Source organism: Taudactylus pleione, unplaced genomic scaffold (genome assembly GCF_031769625.1).
Source record: "Taudactylus pleione unplaced genomic scaffold, aTauple2 ptg000464l, whole genome shotgun sequence".
Classification (NCBI taxonomy): Eukaryota; Metazoa; Chordata; class Amphibia; order Anura; family Myobatrachidae; genus Taudactylus; species Taudactylus pleione.
The window spans coordinates 3520489-3536224 of record NW_028284866.1 but is presented as its reverse complement, the minus strand read 5'-3'; the positions used below and the strand labels follow the sequence as shown (position 1 = coordinate 3536224).

Sequence of the window (15736 nt, the reverse complement as noted above, 5' to 3'; positions counted from 1 at the left end):
TTCATGAAGGCCTACCGGTCCCTCCTTCTCTGAAGGCTCATTCCACTAGGTCTGTGGGTCCTTCGTGGGCAGCTCGACGTGGTGCCTCGGCAGTTCAGATCTGCAAGGCTGCTACGTGGTCTTCTGTCCATACCTTCGTGAGGTATTACAGGTTTGACACCTTCGCCTCTCAGGATGCTTCCTTCGGGCGGCGGATTCTCCTTTCTGCACAGGAGCGTCCCCACCCTTAAAGGATACTGCTTTGGGACATCCCCAAGGTATCCTGTGGATACCCTATGGACCCTGAAGTAGAAAATATGAGATATGGTAAGAACTTACCCTTGTTATCTCTATTTCTACGAAGTCCATAGGGTTCCACAGGACTCCCGCCCTGTCGCACCTGTGCTGCAGATGGGCTTTGCTCTGGTCACCGGTTTTCCGTCTCCCTCTGGTGAGAATGTGATTCTTGTATGTGTCCAGATCTTTGTTCTCTCTCTTCCTTCTCCTCCTCCGGCCTATGGCTTGGTAACTAACTGAGGTGCCTTGGCCCGGGGGCGGGGTATAGGAGGGGGACCTAGTGCATCCTGGGAGGCTGAAAGCTTAACTCTTTGGTGCCCTGCGACTGACGTCACACCTATACCCCAAGGTATCCTGTGGAACCCTATGGACTTCGTAGAAATAGAGATAACAAGGGTAAGTTCTTACCATATCTCATATTATCTTTCTATAATAAATATCAGATCTAATGGCTAGTTGTGTAAAAGAATCTAGCATATATCAAATCATCTTTAATAATCTTATAAGGATTGATATAAGAATAATTATTGCGTATGACACCTGTGTCCTTTTTACATTGTACATTTTCTGGAGTTTTGTTTCCTCAGCAGCAACATGTTCTCGTTTATCTTATTATAACCAGGAATATTAAATAATATTTATATATAATTCATTTTTGGACAGCACTTTAATTCAATGTTTTCTAAAGCGTCATAAAAAAAAAGAAACAAAATTATACAAAATTTGTTTATAATTTAAATTGTGAAATAGATTTTTTTTTCCTGGAAAATGTTATTACGTACTACATACATAAAACACGTACTACATACATAAAACACGTACTACATACATAAACAATGAGCTATTCTGAAGAAGCCAGTTACCAGTAATATAGCCTATGAAAGAGATGTCATGAGTCTTTGTGCATAATCTCCATTATTGATATACTGTACTATGTTTATTTTTTATAACTTTTCTAATTATACAAGTCCATCCCAGTCACTGACTTCAATCAATATTTTAGCAGCACCGTATAGTTCAGCAGTCTTCTTCTTTTAATAAGTAAACCAAAGGAAAGCCTCAATATAAGTAAAATCAGAGTTTACATTAACTCCATTGTAATGCCCTCTATATAATTCAGTACTACCAATTGGGTAGTGGTCACCTTCAGTCAACAAATGCTGAACTTGCAACAATGTATAGAGATTAATATGAAATACCGGGGTCTCATGTCTCGTGCTTAATTTATGGAATATTTAAAAAAATAATAATTGTTAGCAGCCATTTCCACCTTAAAGGAATGTGTCCGCTTCTAATTATTTCTCCACTTAGCTTTTCTTACTAGTCGGCAGCGTTTATCTCCTATATGTCTCACACTGTGGATGTATTGTATTCTGATCCGCAGGGTGTTGCCCAAGTTATGATTCAGTCTTTTCATTTGTCTTCATTTACAATATTCAACGCTCAAATGCAGGATGTAAGTCTGCGGCATGGGAGGTGTCTTCAGATTGACAGTGTGCAGTTTCTCTTGCATGTGATTGTGCAGTGCAGGTATTTTATATCCCTACATATCTCTGCACACGTACTAAGCACGCGTGTGCTTCCTTACATTCTCTATGTTAGAGTCTATTCAATGGATATTTCAGACAGGAGCAAACAAAAAGCTTCCTGCAATTATGTCTCCGTTCTATATTTGGATCCACTAGCTGAGCTTTCTTAGGCTGCGGGTACACCTACATTTTGGAAGGAATATGTTATGGGGATGATGCTTTATGGAATACACTCCTGTTTGCCGAGTGTTTCTTGCATAGAATTGGTTCCGGAGTATTCGCAGTGGAAAAACATGCAAGTACAAGCGACGCAGAGTTGTACGCATTTCAGTGGCATCTCTACTTGTGACTGAAGAAGCGTAACTGGGCTATAAGGGGGCGTTCTCACATGGGCGAGCCAGTACAGGCGAATCTGCAGGTTTACAAACCAAGGATAGGGCTGGAGCAAGTGCTAATGATAACCTCAAACCAAGCGTATGGCTAGGAGTGGCCGGCTGCAAGGACATATGTAACCCTGCTTAAGGGTGATTGTACACCTTTCGTTCCATGCATGCAATGCAGTAGCAATTACGGCTGACTTGTCCCTAGGTCTGTCAAAGTCCGATTATATCTGCTGTTTATTCATGTCACTATAGATTATGGCTTCTTCTCGTACATCTACAAAGCTTCTAACGCTCATAAAAGCTGCATGTACCATTATCACTTAGCACATAAAATAAACTGCTGGCTATGTTACACACACAAGCTATAAAGCGTTACTTAAACATAAAAGTACAATGCTCAGTTGGTAGAGAAAAGAATTGCTCAGAAGCTCGTCAGATGTTTCTTTGCTTCTGTGAGCAGCAGTCATACGCTGCTTCTAATATACAGGTGTGACCCCATCCTTACACTTGCTGATGAGTCCGCTGACTGCATCACTTTAGCAGAGCCCCGTCCGGTTATTATATAGTACAGGTGTGACCCCCATCCTTACACTTGCTGATGAGCCCGCTGACTGCATCACTTTAGCAGAGCCCCGTCCGGTTATTATATAGTACAGGTGTGACCCCATCCTTACACTTGCTGATGAGTCCGCTGACTGCATCACTTTAGCAGAGCCCCGTCCGGTTATTATATAGTACAGGTGTGACCCCATCCTTACACTTGCTGATGAGCCCGCTGACTGCATCACTTTAGCAGAGCCCCGTCCGGTTATTATATAGTACAGGTGTGACCCCATCCTTACACTTGCTGATGAGCCCGCTGACTGCATCACTTTAGCAGAGCCCCGTCCGGTTATTATATAGTACAGGTGTGACCCCATCCTTACACTTGCTGATGAGCCCGCTGACTGCATCACTTTAGCAGAGCCCCGTCCAGTTATTATATAGTACAGGTGTGACCCCATCCTTACACTTGCTGATGAGCCCGCTGACTGCATCACTTTAGCAGAGCCCCGTCCGGTTATTATATAGTACAGGTGTGACCCCATCCTTACACTTGCTGATGAGCCCGCTGACTGCATCACTTTAGCAGAGCCCCGTCCGGTTATTATATAGTAATTGTAGGAACTGTGCACTGCTTACAAATTACCTGCACCATACTCTTGGCAGTGCTGGTCAGAAAACCAATTAATTCACAGTGCAATGTCCAATATAAGTAGCTTATAATTTTAAACCTTGATCTCTTTTTAGTTTAATTAATGCACCGTGTGATTCCATCAGCAGTCCTTGTTCATCTCTGCCTGGCTGCCAGATCACAAAGCACTACAACCACCCACTAGATACCGAATACCTGACCGTACAGCAATAAGCAGTACTGTGTAGGAGTGATCAGTTGGGATTGTTGGCATGCATGGTTCATACCTTGTAATTACATTAACCTGACATTTCTGTTGAATAGACTCCATGCTGGAGATACAATTTGTGCTGTTCATTTCCTCCTGAGACAGAGTACATTTCTGTACATGGAATGGGACATTATTCAAAGTGTGCTGTGTCTCTAAGAGTATGAGTATTCTATCCAAGTCTTGTTGCCTCTAATCATTTATAGACTTAATAAACCCAGTATTGAATAGTAATATATAGCAAAGTCTTTGTATTATAGAGAAAACTAATATAACCGATGTAGTGGGATAATACTTGGGGGTATATTTACTAAAGTGCGGTTTTTAGAAGTAGAGATGTTGCCCATAGCAACCAATCAGTTTCTAGCTATTATCTTCTAGAAGATGCTAGATAAATGTTATTTATAATCTGATAGGTTGCTATGGGCAACATCTCACTTCTAAAATCCCGCGCCCCTTAATGTCTTTCCCAATTCCTTTTCTGAGAGCTGACATGTTTAAATGCTCTTTAAGCAACTCAAATGTAATCGTCTATGACATGCGGGCACCATTGTGATTTCTACACTATAGCCACTGGATTTAAAGCTGCAATTTGTTTTAAGGGAAAACTAACCTAGTGATGCCTTTTAAAAGTAATTGATACTAATATATAGTGTACAAAGTAGGTGACCGCTAATTCTAAATGTGTTAGAAAAATGCCGGCGTGTCTGACCGTTTAAACGCTGTTTCATGGGCGTGTATAAATTAGTTGCTGCGATCTCCTGTGCAGCATGAGAGCTCTCTGCGTGTCAGGGGAGCTGCAGTGTTTGCGGTTGGTCAGACTTGACTTACATGCTGCGAGACTGGCGACTGTGCGCCGTTGTTACCGATGTCGTAGAGATATGAGGAGGCAGCAGTGGGCATCGCTGTGCTTTGGAAGGCATTAGTGTATTTTAGCAACTGCGATCTGTGAGAGTATGCAGTTGCATTTGCATTACCGTCCTTCTCTGAATCGGGTTATTGTCTGTAATGGGCTTGTTGTCACCATTGCACTGTAAAATTGTAATTGCATGTTAGTATTTTAGAACACGACGTAAACGATTTGTCATGCACCTAGCCTCAATAGGCCATGCGTCACGTCTTTATGTGTGTCTTCGTCACAACGCGATGTGACAAAACCGATTCACGAGCCGGCATTGATTAATTTGATGTGTGACACTTGTACATCTGTGTGCGACTGAGTCTGCATCTGTACAACGGGACTCGGCGGCCGCTGCGTCGTAGCGCTTCATATACAGATTCAGAGTCGCACACAGATGTACGAGTGTCACATATCAGATTAATCATCTTGTGAAGCGGTTTTGTCACATTGTGTTGCGACTAAGATGCACATTCCAGCTAAAAAAATGCACGGCGTCTGAGACCTGGCTCACCGAGAAGGGCCGTTTGACGCGACTGCGGCAATAGTGTATGAGGACACTTCTGTAGCACTTGATACAAGTAAAGTGCACGTGTTCTGCAGATTACCATGTCTAGCTGGCAGTGCAAAAATGTGTATTACCCTAAAATGATGTCCCAACGTTGTGTTCCTCATAAATGGTTAGAGAGGTAATACTTAGTTCTATGCTACACAGAACAGTCTGTGGTACGGTAGGCTACACTAATGTGATTCTGTAATATCTGTGGCACACCCATGTTCCTGAAAGGTGACATGGTAGCCCCAAGTTTATGCCAAGTAAAATAACAAAAACATACTTTTGATCTTATTGTAATATTATGATATACACTCAAAAAGGTTCCGTTGTTATAATGCTATATTTAGGTAAGACCGTAGGGGATGCCTTCATATAGTGTTACCTGTTTGTCATCAGAGTACTATTGCTGATAGATAAATGGGGACAACCTTTTAGTGTTTAGGTCTTTTTCCTGGTTTTTGTGGTTTGTGGTGATTTGTGCTGATTTTGTGTTGATTCTGTTGCTGATGATAATTCTAGGGCTCTCACTTGTGGCCTTATCGTACATGTACTGTGTTCAGCTAGTTCAATTGCTTATTTTATAGGCCTCATTTCCATTTACCCTGGTAACATATGTAAATGGAAGATGTAAGTAATGTGGCTATAAATTGTTCCTAAATTAACTTCAAAATACTTTTGACCTAGGAGCAAGAGTTTGTGCAAAAGCAGCAGCAAGAGTTGGATGGATCCCTGAAAAAGATCATTCACCAGCAAAAGATGGAACTGGCTAACATAGAGCGAGACTGCTTGAATAATAAACAGCAGCTCATGAGAGGTACATTCATCAGGCTTTATTATTTATTATTACCCTTTAGTTCTCTTTCCTTCATGGGGGACACTGGAACACTGGGGAATGGTAAGTCCTAGGGGAGTCTGGCTGGTTTCAGCCCCAGCTACTGGGGCTTGTCTCTACTGCCGGCTAACCTCTGGTGGGGACCCGCCAGCACACGTTTTTGTCCGGGATCCCCAAGCCCCCCTCAGTTTCGAGGGGCTATGACCACGGAACATACGTCTGATTTAGGGCCTGATTCAGAGCCGCTTGTTAGATGCGGTCGCTCTCTCCCAGCGTATGCAAATCCAGCGCACACCCAGCAAGGCAGGCGATCGCATGGCAAGGCATTAGCACGCCCACTATGTCTTGGCGAGCGATCACTTTGTGTATGCAGATGCCCACTTGCGCACGTCATCTCCTGGAAGTGCATGAAAACATTGGTACATCGAGCACCATCAGATGTGCTCGCAGCGCTTGAGGTTGACTATACCTGCCCGCAAGCACTGCGATCCCTTCAGTGTATAATTCAACCAGGTGACGTGTACTATGACGCTGCCTGTTAATTATTCACGCCTCTGAAACGCCGTTTAAACACTCAGGCAAGCCTGCGACCGCAACTCCACTCCCCTGTTACTACTGCCCTGCCCCTGTTACCACCCACAAACTGCCTCTCCTGTCACTTATTCCACTGGGCTGTCTTAACCATATGCATGTGCAAATTTTCAAACATCGCCAGCAACGAGCGATCGCTTGCTAGAGAGCAGGTCTGAATCAGGTCCTTAGTCTGTGCCTTCACAAATTAATTTATAAAATCCACAAGGTGTCACAACTTTTGTGGATTATTTATATATAGTTATTAAAATCGGTTTTACATTGCTTTAGTACTATTGCATTTCATGGTGGTAACTTATAGGGCCATTAAATCCAAAATAATTGTCGTCCTGTATAAAAGCCACTTACAACAAGATATGTCAGGAAGGTTCACACATACATGCTGGGAAACTAATGGGCACTTTAGTGATGCATTTTCCATTCATAGGGGGGAGATTCAATTAGCAGCAGCGCATATATCCCACAGCTAATCGATCGCGCCGCGCAGGTGAATAGCTATTCAATTATTTAGCCTTTTCCACGTGTCCTAAATACTGGGTTAACGCACACTAACCCATTGATGCCGCTCCTAAGGCTGCAAGGAAAAATCCTGCCTCTGGTAATTAGCGCATGGGGTTCCTGCAGCTCCTATAGACATTTACCAATAAAATCTATCGTGCTGTGATGATTGCACAATAATTGGTGCTAGAGGTTCTTCATGTTGGCATAGATCTTCCTTTTATATTTGTTTGGTAAAGTTTTCCTTCATATCTCACCTCAGCTCGGGAAGCTGCAATTTGGGAACTTGAAGAACGTCATCTACAAGAGAAGCATCAGCTGCTGAAGCAACAGCTGAAGGATCAGTACTTCATGCAGAGGCATCAACTACTGAAGAGACACGAGAAGGTATGGGGCGTGCTGAGTGGTGTCTAAAATCAAAGCACTGCCCTGACATATACAGCCACTGTCACTGGTGATATAGAGGTGTAACAATAGGCACAGCAGCCGATGCTGCTACAGTATGGAGCCATGGTATAGAAGGACCAACACCCTGATCCCTTAAGTGTAGGATTGCCTGCCTGTGCCCTGCTCCTTATGTATATATTTTAATGTATAGAAAATGATACTGCAAAAAATAAAATAATGTGAATGTTAAGATGAAATATTTCTTAAGTCTTAATTATAAAATAATATTTGAAATGAGGGCAAATATAATGCAGTGTGGTTTGTCCAAATCACTGAGTACCTGTGATTTTTAAAGTGGGATTTAAAGGAGCAACTTGATTACAAGTAAAATGTGGCTAATTTTGCCTTTAATAAAATTGACGGCTTTAAATCCTGTGCCAAAAAATTGTCAAATTTCACTATATTACGTCTCCTGCTTAGTATCCCATTAGCCCTTTCTCTTCGTAATGTTGGTTGTTTAGCCAACGATTTCTCCTCCTTGATATATAACTCTTTATAGCTTAATATTATTTTGACATGAGTGTAAACATTTGACTAGGAAGAAATGGCTGGAGCTTACCCTTTTTCCATGTATGGCATGTATTATATAGGAAATGGAACAGATGCAGAGGTACAATCAGCGACTCATTGAAGAACTGAAGAATAAACAAGCTCAGGAAAGGGCCCGACTGCCTAAAATTCAGCGCAGCGATGCCAAGACTCGCATGGCCATGTTCAAAAAGAGCCTGCGGATCAATTCATCTGGTTCTCCAGAGCAGGACAGGGATAAGATTAAACAGGTACAAATATTCACTTTTTTTTTTATTATTATTATTATTATTATTGCTAAAGGCGGGCTCAGACCGGCCCAATATTTTAAATGCCCAAGTACACAGCATTATCAACCCAAAAAGGAAATGATCACACAGAAACCAGTAGGACTTGTTCAAATTTTTCTTATGGTGAAGGTTCAGCAGAAACGTTTCAGAGAAATTACTCCTATCTGGAGCTTGAGAAAGAAGTCTGTTTCTCCGAAATGTTCTGTGTTTGTATGTGAATCGAAATCTCAGTAAATTTGAATCTGGAGCGTGGCCATGTAACATGAAGATGAGCAGATCATACATAGACTTGGAGACCTTTTATCTTGAAGTGACTGTTGTAGAAATGAGGTGTGCTTCCATCCCAGAAAGTACCTAGTGCAATTTAAGGTCCTAATGAGTGGTGTGTTACCAATGCCCCAGCCCAAGGAGAAAGGCCAAGGATACGGCATGGTCGCCACCCCTTTGGCACCCTTTTGCAGCTTACTGGATGCCTGGAGAGGTGCAGAGCGTGTCTATAGGATGCGCCCAGCACTGATCTTCCTGGCGCTGTTCTGTGATGTCATGTCACTGTGACCAAGTCTTCTCTTATTGGTAAGAATAGTGGAATTCAATAGTGAAATTTCCTCTGGTCATTTCCAAGCTCCTAAATAATGAAAAATAGGCCAAATGGTGTTTGATTTCTTATTTATTTTAAAAAAAAATTTTTTTATAGTTTGCTGTTCAAGAAGACAAAAGACAGAAGAATGAGCGATTAGCTCAACATCAGAAACACGAAAACCAGATGCGGGATTTGCAGCTTCAATGTGACGCCAACATCCGGGAGTTACAGCAACTACAGGTCTGGATTCCAGAGATGATTAAATTCAGCGAGTAACATTTAGCTTTCCTCACATGTACCCATTGCAGTATAGGATGATGATACTCACATGTACCCATTGCAGTATAGAATGATACTCACATGTACCCATTGCAGTATAGGATGATACTCACATGTACCCATTGCAGTATAGGATGATACTCACATGTACCCATTGCAGTATAGGATGATACTCACATATACCCATTGCAATATAGGATTATACTCACATGTACACATTGCAGTATAGGATGATACTCACATGACCACATTGCACTATAGGATGATACTCACATGTACACACTGCAATATAGGATGATACTCACATGAACACATTGCACTATAGGATGATACTCACATGTTTCCATTGCAGTATAGAATGATACTCACATGTACCCATTGCAGTATAAGATGATACTCACATATACCCATTGTAGTATAGGATGATACTCACATGTACACATTGCAGTATAGGATGATACTCACATGTATCCATTGCAGTATAAGATGATACTCACATATACCCATTGCAGTATAAGATGATACTCACATGTACCCATTGCAGTATAGGATGATACTCACATGTATCCATTGCAGTATAAGATGATACTCTCATATACCCATTGCAGTATAAGATGATACTCACATGTACACATTGCAGTATAGGATGATACTCACATGTACACATTGCAGTATAGGATGATACTCACATATACCCATTGCAGTATAGGATGATACTCACATATACCCATTGCAGTATAGGATGATACTCACATGTACCCATTGCAGTATAGGATGATACTCACATGACTACATTCGATTTGCATTTCCAAAGTCTAGCAAACTTCATTCTGAATTATCTTTCCAATGACACAAGCCAGGACTATTGTGATGTAACCTAAAGACACAAGAGGTTGTTAAATCTAGTTAGCAAATAAAAAGCACCAGCTTTAAATAAATGTTAATCTTCAAAACGACTTTATTGTGTTAACTACTCTGTCACTAGCACATTGTGACTGTGTTACTGTGCCTTTCAGAATGAAAAATGCCATCTGTTAATTGAGCATGAAACCCAGAAGTTGAAAGAACTGGATGAAGAACACGGACAGGAGCTAAAGGAATGGAGAGAAAAATTAAGGCCGCGAAAAAAGGTATCGCACATATAAGACGATGCACTGATGTGTGTGTGTGTGTGTGTGTAAGGGCTTTTATTAGAACCCTTGGTGCTTTTTGTTATAAACCCAGTGGAGATCTATACAAGGTGATTCCAAATCAACAAAACAGAGACCCCATTAACTTGTTTACATTAATAACGGAGCAAGTGCTTTTAGTTTAATATATTAACCAAAATAATGAATATCCAGAGATCTGGGCAATGAGGCCTCAGGGTACTACTGCAATAAGCTATATCTATACTATTGTCAAGAAACAGATATTAACAACATAAGGGTCTATACACAGTCATATAGGGAAGAAAGTGACACATTTCCACTGTTTTCTCCATATTTGCCCCTCTGTTATGGTAGTACTTCGAGCCCATTTGGTTTATCTTGTGTTTATTTTGTACCTATAGTGGTGCCTTTTGGGCAGAGTATAGCTACGATCTGTCAGGCTTAGTTGAACATTATGGCAGCAGTGCAACATATTTAAATGCAGATCACTGGAACGAAACAGACACTGACCGCTTCCCAATCACAGAAGGGCTCTGCGGAAATGTCACATAGATTGTATGTTACCTTAAAGCCACAAAAAAATCCCACCCTCTGTGCTTTAACCACCCTTTACTTCCCTAATTCTTTACACTCTGAGGTGCTTTGCCAAAGGAAGTTACTTTAGCTCTTGTGCCTACATAGGATCTTGAATAAAGCCCACACATCTGGTATGGCTGTATTCATTCAGTTCTATTTAGTTGTTATCGGGGACTGCAATATCTTTATATAATATTCAAAAATGGCATATCCTAAAACAGACATGGGCATTTGGAGCTGGGGGGGGGTCTTCTCCTCCCTGCCAACTTCTCTTAATGCCTCGATGGAGAGGGGACAGATCAGCACAGGAGAGCCCTGTGCATTCACACAAGTATTACAGAGGGCAGAGGCAGGCTGATGTGACCCAAATTATGCCAGATCCATATTACTAGCAAACGTCCCATTAAAACTGACTCATCCCAAACAATTACATTTAATCTGGTATGGAAGGAGGGAAACTTTTTTTTTTTTAATATATAATTGTGCTGTGTAATTATACTTGCTAAGCTTTGCCTTGTTATAAAAACAAATTGTGAGTAATATCTCTTTATTTTCAGGCACTTGAAGAGGATTTTGCACGAAAACTCCAGGAGCAAGAAATATTTTTTAAAATGAGCGGAGAGTCCGAATGCCTTAATCCTACAACACAAAGCCGAATATCTAAGTTCTATCCTATTCCAAGCATGCATTCAACTGGGTCTTAACCACATCCTTTCTAGAGAATTCTTTTTTATGCTTTTAACTCAGCCATGTCACTTTTTAAATATTTTTAGAAACGCATGATTAGTTTTTCTTTATTTTCCGTAAGAAGGTGTTTTTAGGCTGAATTTTTTAAAAAATAATCTATAAATTGCTTACCTTGGTTTAAATCAAAACGGTCATTTGTACAGGTAGGGCACATAGCCCATGAAAGCCGCTATGCAGTTGCTTGTGTTAACTGAAATTTAAAAAAATATATATATATTGCCCATATTTTGTAGAATATTTAATATGCAAAAAGTAACTTTTTTTTTTTTAATGTGAAGGTTATTACCGAGTGTTTAGCTGTCTAATTCAGTCCTAAGATCTGTCCACATCGAATATGGATTTGGCTTGCTTATGGACTTTTCCTAATCATTTTTATTCACAATACTGTTTTTTTTATTTTATTTCAGATTATAGTTTACTGTATGCCCATTTTTTGCTGGGTAATGCTGACACTTTAATCTGCAAGGTGCAGTAATAGAAGCACAATGCAGACACAAAAAGTAGATCCTAGATGCCGTACTGTTTAGAATATACTGTAAGATGGTCAAGAAAGGCAAAGTATTGGTCGTGTTAAGAAATACCATTCATTGTGCACAAAGCTTTGTGAATTCATAGTAACCAGTAAGATGTTTGCTTTAATTTTCTAAACTTTAGTAGAAAAATGAGCTGGGATTTAATTGGTTGCTGTGGGTTGGTTGCTTCATTTGGGCACGTTGCGCCATGTCATTAAAGCAGTCCCTATGTTTTTGTACCGATAACTCTATAAAAGAATGCACACACCAAACCAATGCTTTCATTTGAAAATTCCGTAGGCTCTTTTTTCCTGTGTAAAATTATAATTTGGATTAAAATCTACTGGGTCACAGTTAAGGGGAGAGGCATTTTTTACTCAGCTTCCAAAGGGAGCATTTCATTTGATCGAAGGTTGCTTCTGTGACAGCAAATTTAAAAATAGCAGCGTATTTATAACCTAAAAGTGTAATTGTCATATACACTCCTCTTTAAACACTTTTTATTTCCAGCATAAGCCGCAGAGGGGGAAAATTGTAATCACAGAGTGCCAGAAATAGGTTTAAGTTTAACGGTTCTGGTGGGTTTTTTTTTGTTTTTTTGGGGGGGGAAGGATGTTATTCATGCAATGAGAAATAATGGCCTGCTGCTAACCTAATTTACAGAGCTCTCCTCAAAGTTTTTATTTTGCACTAAAATGTTGGCACACTATATAGAGTAGCACTCTTTATACCTTTTTTTGTCTTTTTTTTTTTAAATTCTAGTTTACCTCTTGCCTTCACAAAGTGAAGGCAGCCATTTTGTTGACCGTTCCAATATTAATAAAAACGCAGCTATTCAATTCTAGAGACCTCACTGAGGCTCATGCCTCTGCACCTAATGGTTTGATAGGCTGAAAAATGGCTCAGCCCACAAAATGGCAGCCTGCTGTTTGTGTAAGTGGCAGGTACACTTAAAGTCACAATATAAAAATCATTTATTATATTTGTTTAAAAATTCTATTTACCAGATGAGTATGCTGGAGTTTTGAAATAAGCTTTATAGCAAAGGCTTGAATACATATATATTTAGATTGTTTCACATTTCTGTCTCCCACTATAACCTTGTTTATCTTTCTGTTAAACATGTAACATATGACACCTGTGTATTTTACCTGCTGTGGCATTGACTGATTTATAGAGTAGCAAAGATCTTATAGTAAGAATTAAGTTTTAGCTTGAATTATTTAAAGGGCTGGTTGTAATTGTTTTTGTCAGTATTATCCTCTTTTGGTTCATTGTCTATGAGATATGTACACATATCTGCCATGTTGTCTTGCTACATATTTCTCTGTGGGCACTGCCAGTGTATCATTGATCTTAACCTTTATTTCATATGAGGAGCTGATCCGGATCCACGTCCAGTATATCCAGTTACTTTCTTTATGTTGCTGAATTTGCGTGGATCTACTGTACACAGCTCCTTGTATTGGACAGACCCACCGTTGCTTGGAGTTGTCCATTCATTCTGTTGATGCATTCACCTGTCTTTGTACTAGTGATACTCTGAATAATCGATTTGCAGATGTTTTATCATACGTATATATCTTTATTCTTCACAGGGTTGTGTTTGTCTTACCTGTGAGGCTGAAATACTGTTTGTTTTTGTTTGTATAGGGTTTATTTCCACACTCTCGTTTAATTTTTTTAATATATATATATATATATATATATATATATATATATATATATATTTTAATTAAACCATATCGGTATAAGACTGTCTGCATTGAGAATATTGTTTCTGTTCATGTTTGCAGAAGACCTTAGTAGCAGCCACTCTGGTAGTCTAAACTTTAATATCTATTGACTCCACTGGAACGGCGCCCTCTGTGGTCAGATTATCAGGAAACTTGAATGTTACTCTGTTTCATCAAGAAATATTTGTTGAGCTTCCCATATGTAAAACAGGTCAAGGTGATGTGTGTGTCTCTCTATAACCATTATGGAAGTACTGTATGCCCCAGCATGCCTTGCTAGTCAGGGCACCTGCATGCTTGGACTTGTTTGTACCACAACACATGGAAAGTCACAGTTTATGTCCTTTTGCACCCTTTTTTTATTGAACAATTAGGCCTTTACCAAATCCTTTTATTTTTAATGTTCTCAATGTAATCTCCATTACGTGACTTGTAGTATCTATAAATAACCGCATTGTTTTGGCTTGATGTCCGCCAAATCCTTGTTTTTATTACAGCTCAAACTCCTAAGACATGCAAGTTATTTATATTTGCAAAAAAATGGGGACAAAACGTTTTTTGTGCAGGGCTGATCTTTCAAATTGATTACATGCCCTGTTGTAATATCATTGCATTGAAACGATCAGTGCAGACAGCCCTGTACCCCTCACACTGGGGACATTTATGTGAGAGAGCGCACAGGGGAAAGCTGCTGTAGCCCACAGCAACCATTTCAGATGTTTTATCTCATTTTGTAAATGCTACAAGGAAAATGATTACTAGCATGTGATTGGTTGCTGTGTGTTCTGTTTCCCTGTGTACCAGGTAGTATAAGTTCCCCAATATGTTTGCGAAGAAGCTACTTCTGTAACCGGTATTTAGGTAAATGATTTTCTACATACTTAGTTTTGTACATTTTTTTTTTTTTTTTTATGATCTTTGAGTTATTATCTTAGATTGTTTTATTTTAATAGATTTGACAAAATTATTCTCCTTCTGGCATAAAACCCATCAGTCACTCTTCCCAGATGAAATTCGAGCAAACTGCCATTTACTAAACATCTGCTGTTTTCTGTTGTCCATAAAACTGAAGTAAGGGTATTTCTGTTGGAAGGCGTTTATTTGTGTGGCCAGTAATTGATCTCCGATACACTCCAATTGTGTCAAAAAGCACAAAAACACTCTGTGACTTTCTGTAAAGTTAATTATACTGTAAATAAACCATATATACTTTAAATGCTCTGTGACTATACAATCAATAATTCTTTTTATGTGTGTTTGTTTTTTTTCATCAGTCAATAAGTTTTTTTCTTTAAAAATGCACAAACATTCAATGGGGAGCTGTAAGGGCAGCGGTGTGACCGTCTGAAGCGTCCAAAGGGCTCTCCAGGCGGCACTGCTGCATAGATTCTGGCTGCAGGGAGCCATTCTAGGTAACCTGCTAGCCAGATGAGGCTAGCAGAAAAAAGCTCAGAGGGCCATACCAAATTATTCCAAAGGCCTTATGCAGCCTCCAGGCCTGAGGTTCCCTATTCCTGTCTTAAAGGGTAACTCCACCTACAACTGAGAGTTTGGTTAAATGTGCACCTTCTGAGGCTGAGTTGTCGTCAGATACTTAGTGGTGTTGCAATTTCCCCCTCCTTTACTAGCCCTATTTTCAGGAACACAAAGTTCACAGAGATTGAACAAAACTGTGGCTTGTTTAAACCCGTTAGGTGTCAGAAGAGGAGAATCGCTGGACCATTACACACCCATTAGAGCTGGAAGATCACCTTACCCAGAGGCATGTCATAGTCAAGATCTGGGGAAGGCATCCTGTGGCACTTCCGATGCTGTGGAACTACACATCCCAGCTTTCTCTGCCGCAGATTTGATGTTGGGGCATACTAAAACACTGGCAGAGCAT

The 15736-nt window shown here is 40.1% G+C and overlaps 1 protein-coding gene across 2 annotated transcripts in view; it reads left to right on the top strand.

Annotated features, from left to right (window-relative positions):
* Positions 1-15071, top strand: part of SLK (STE20 like kinase) — a 75635-nt gene extending 60564 nt beyond the window's left edge. For both annotated transcript variants that reach the window (XM_088448734.1, XM_088448733.1), the window contains 6 exons: positions 5769-5898; positions 7268-7392; positions 8043-8231; positions 8965-9090; positions 10146-10259; positions 11414-15071. In XM_088448734.1, the coding sequence (XP_088304860.1) occupies positions 5769-5898; positions 7268-7392; positions 8043-8231; positions 8965-9090; positions 10146-10259; positions 11414-11560 (831 nt within the window). In that variant the 3' untranslated portion in view covers positions 11561-15071. The remainder of the gene's footprint in view (positions 1-5768; positions 5899-7267; positions 7393-8042; positions 8232-8964; positions 9091-10145; positions 10260-11413) is intronic.
* The last annotated feature ends 665 nt before the right edge of the window (positions 15072-15736 follow it).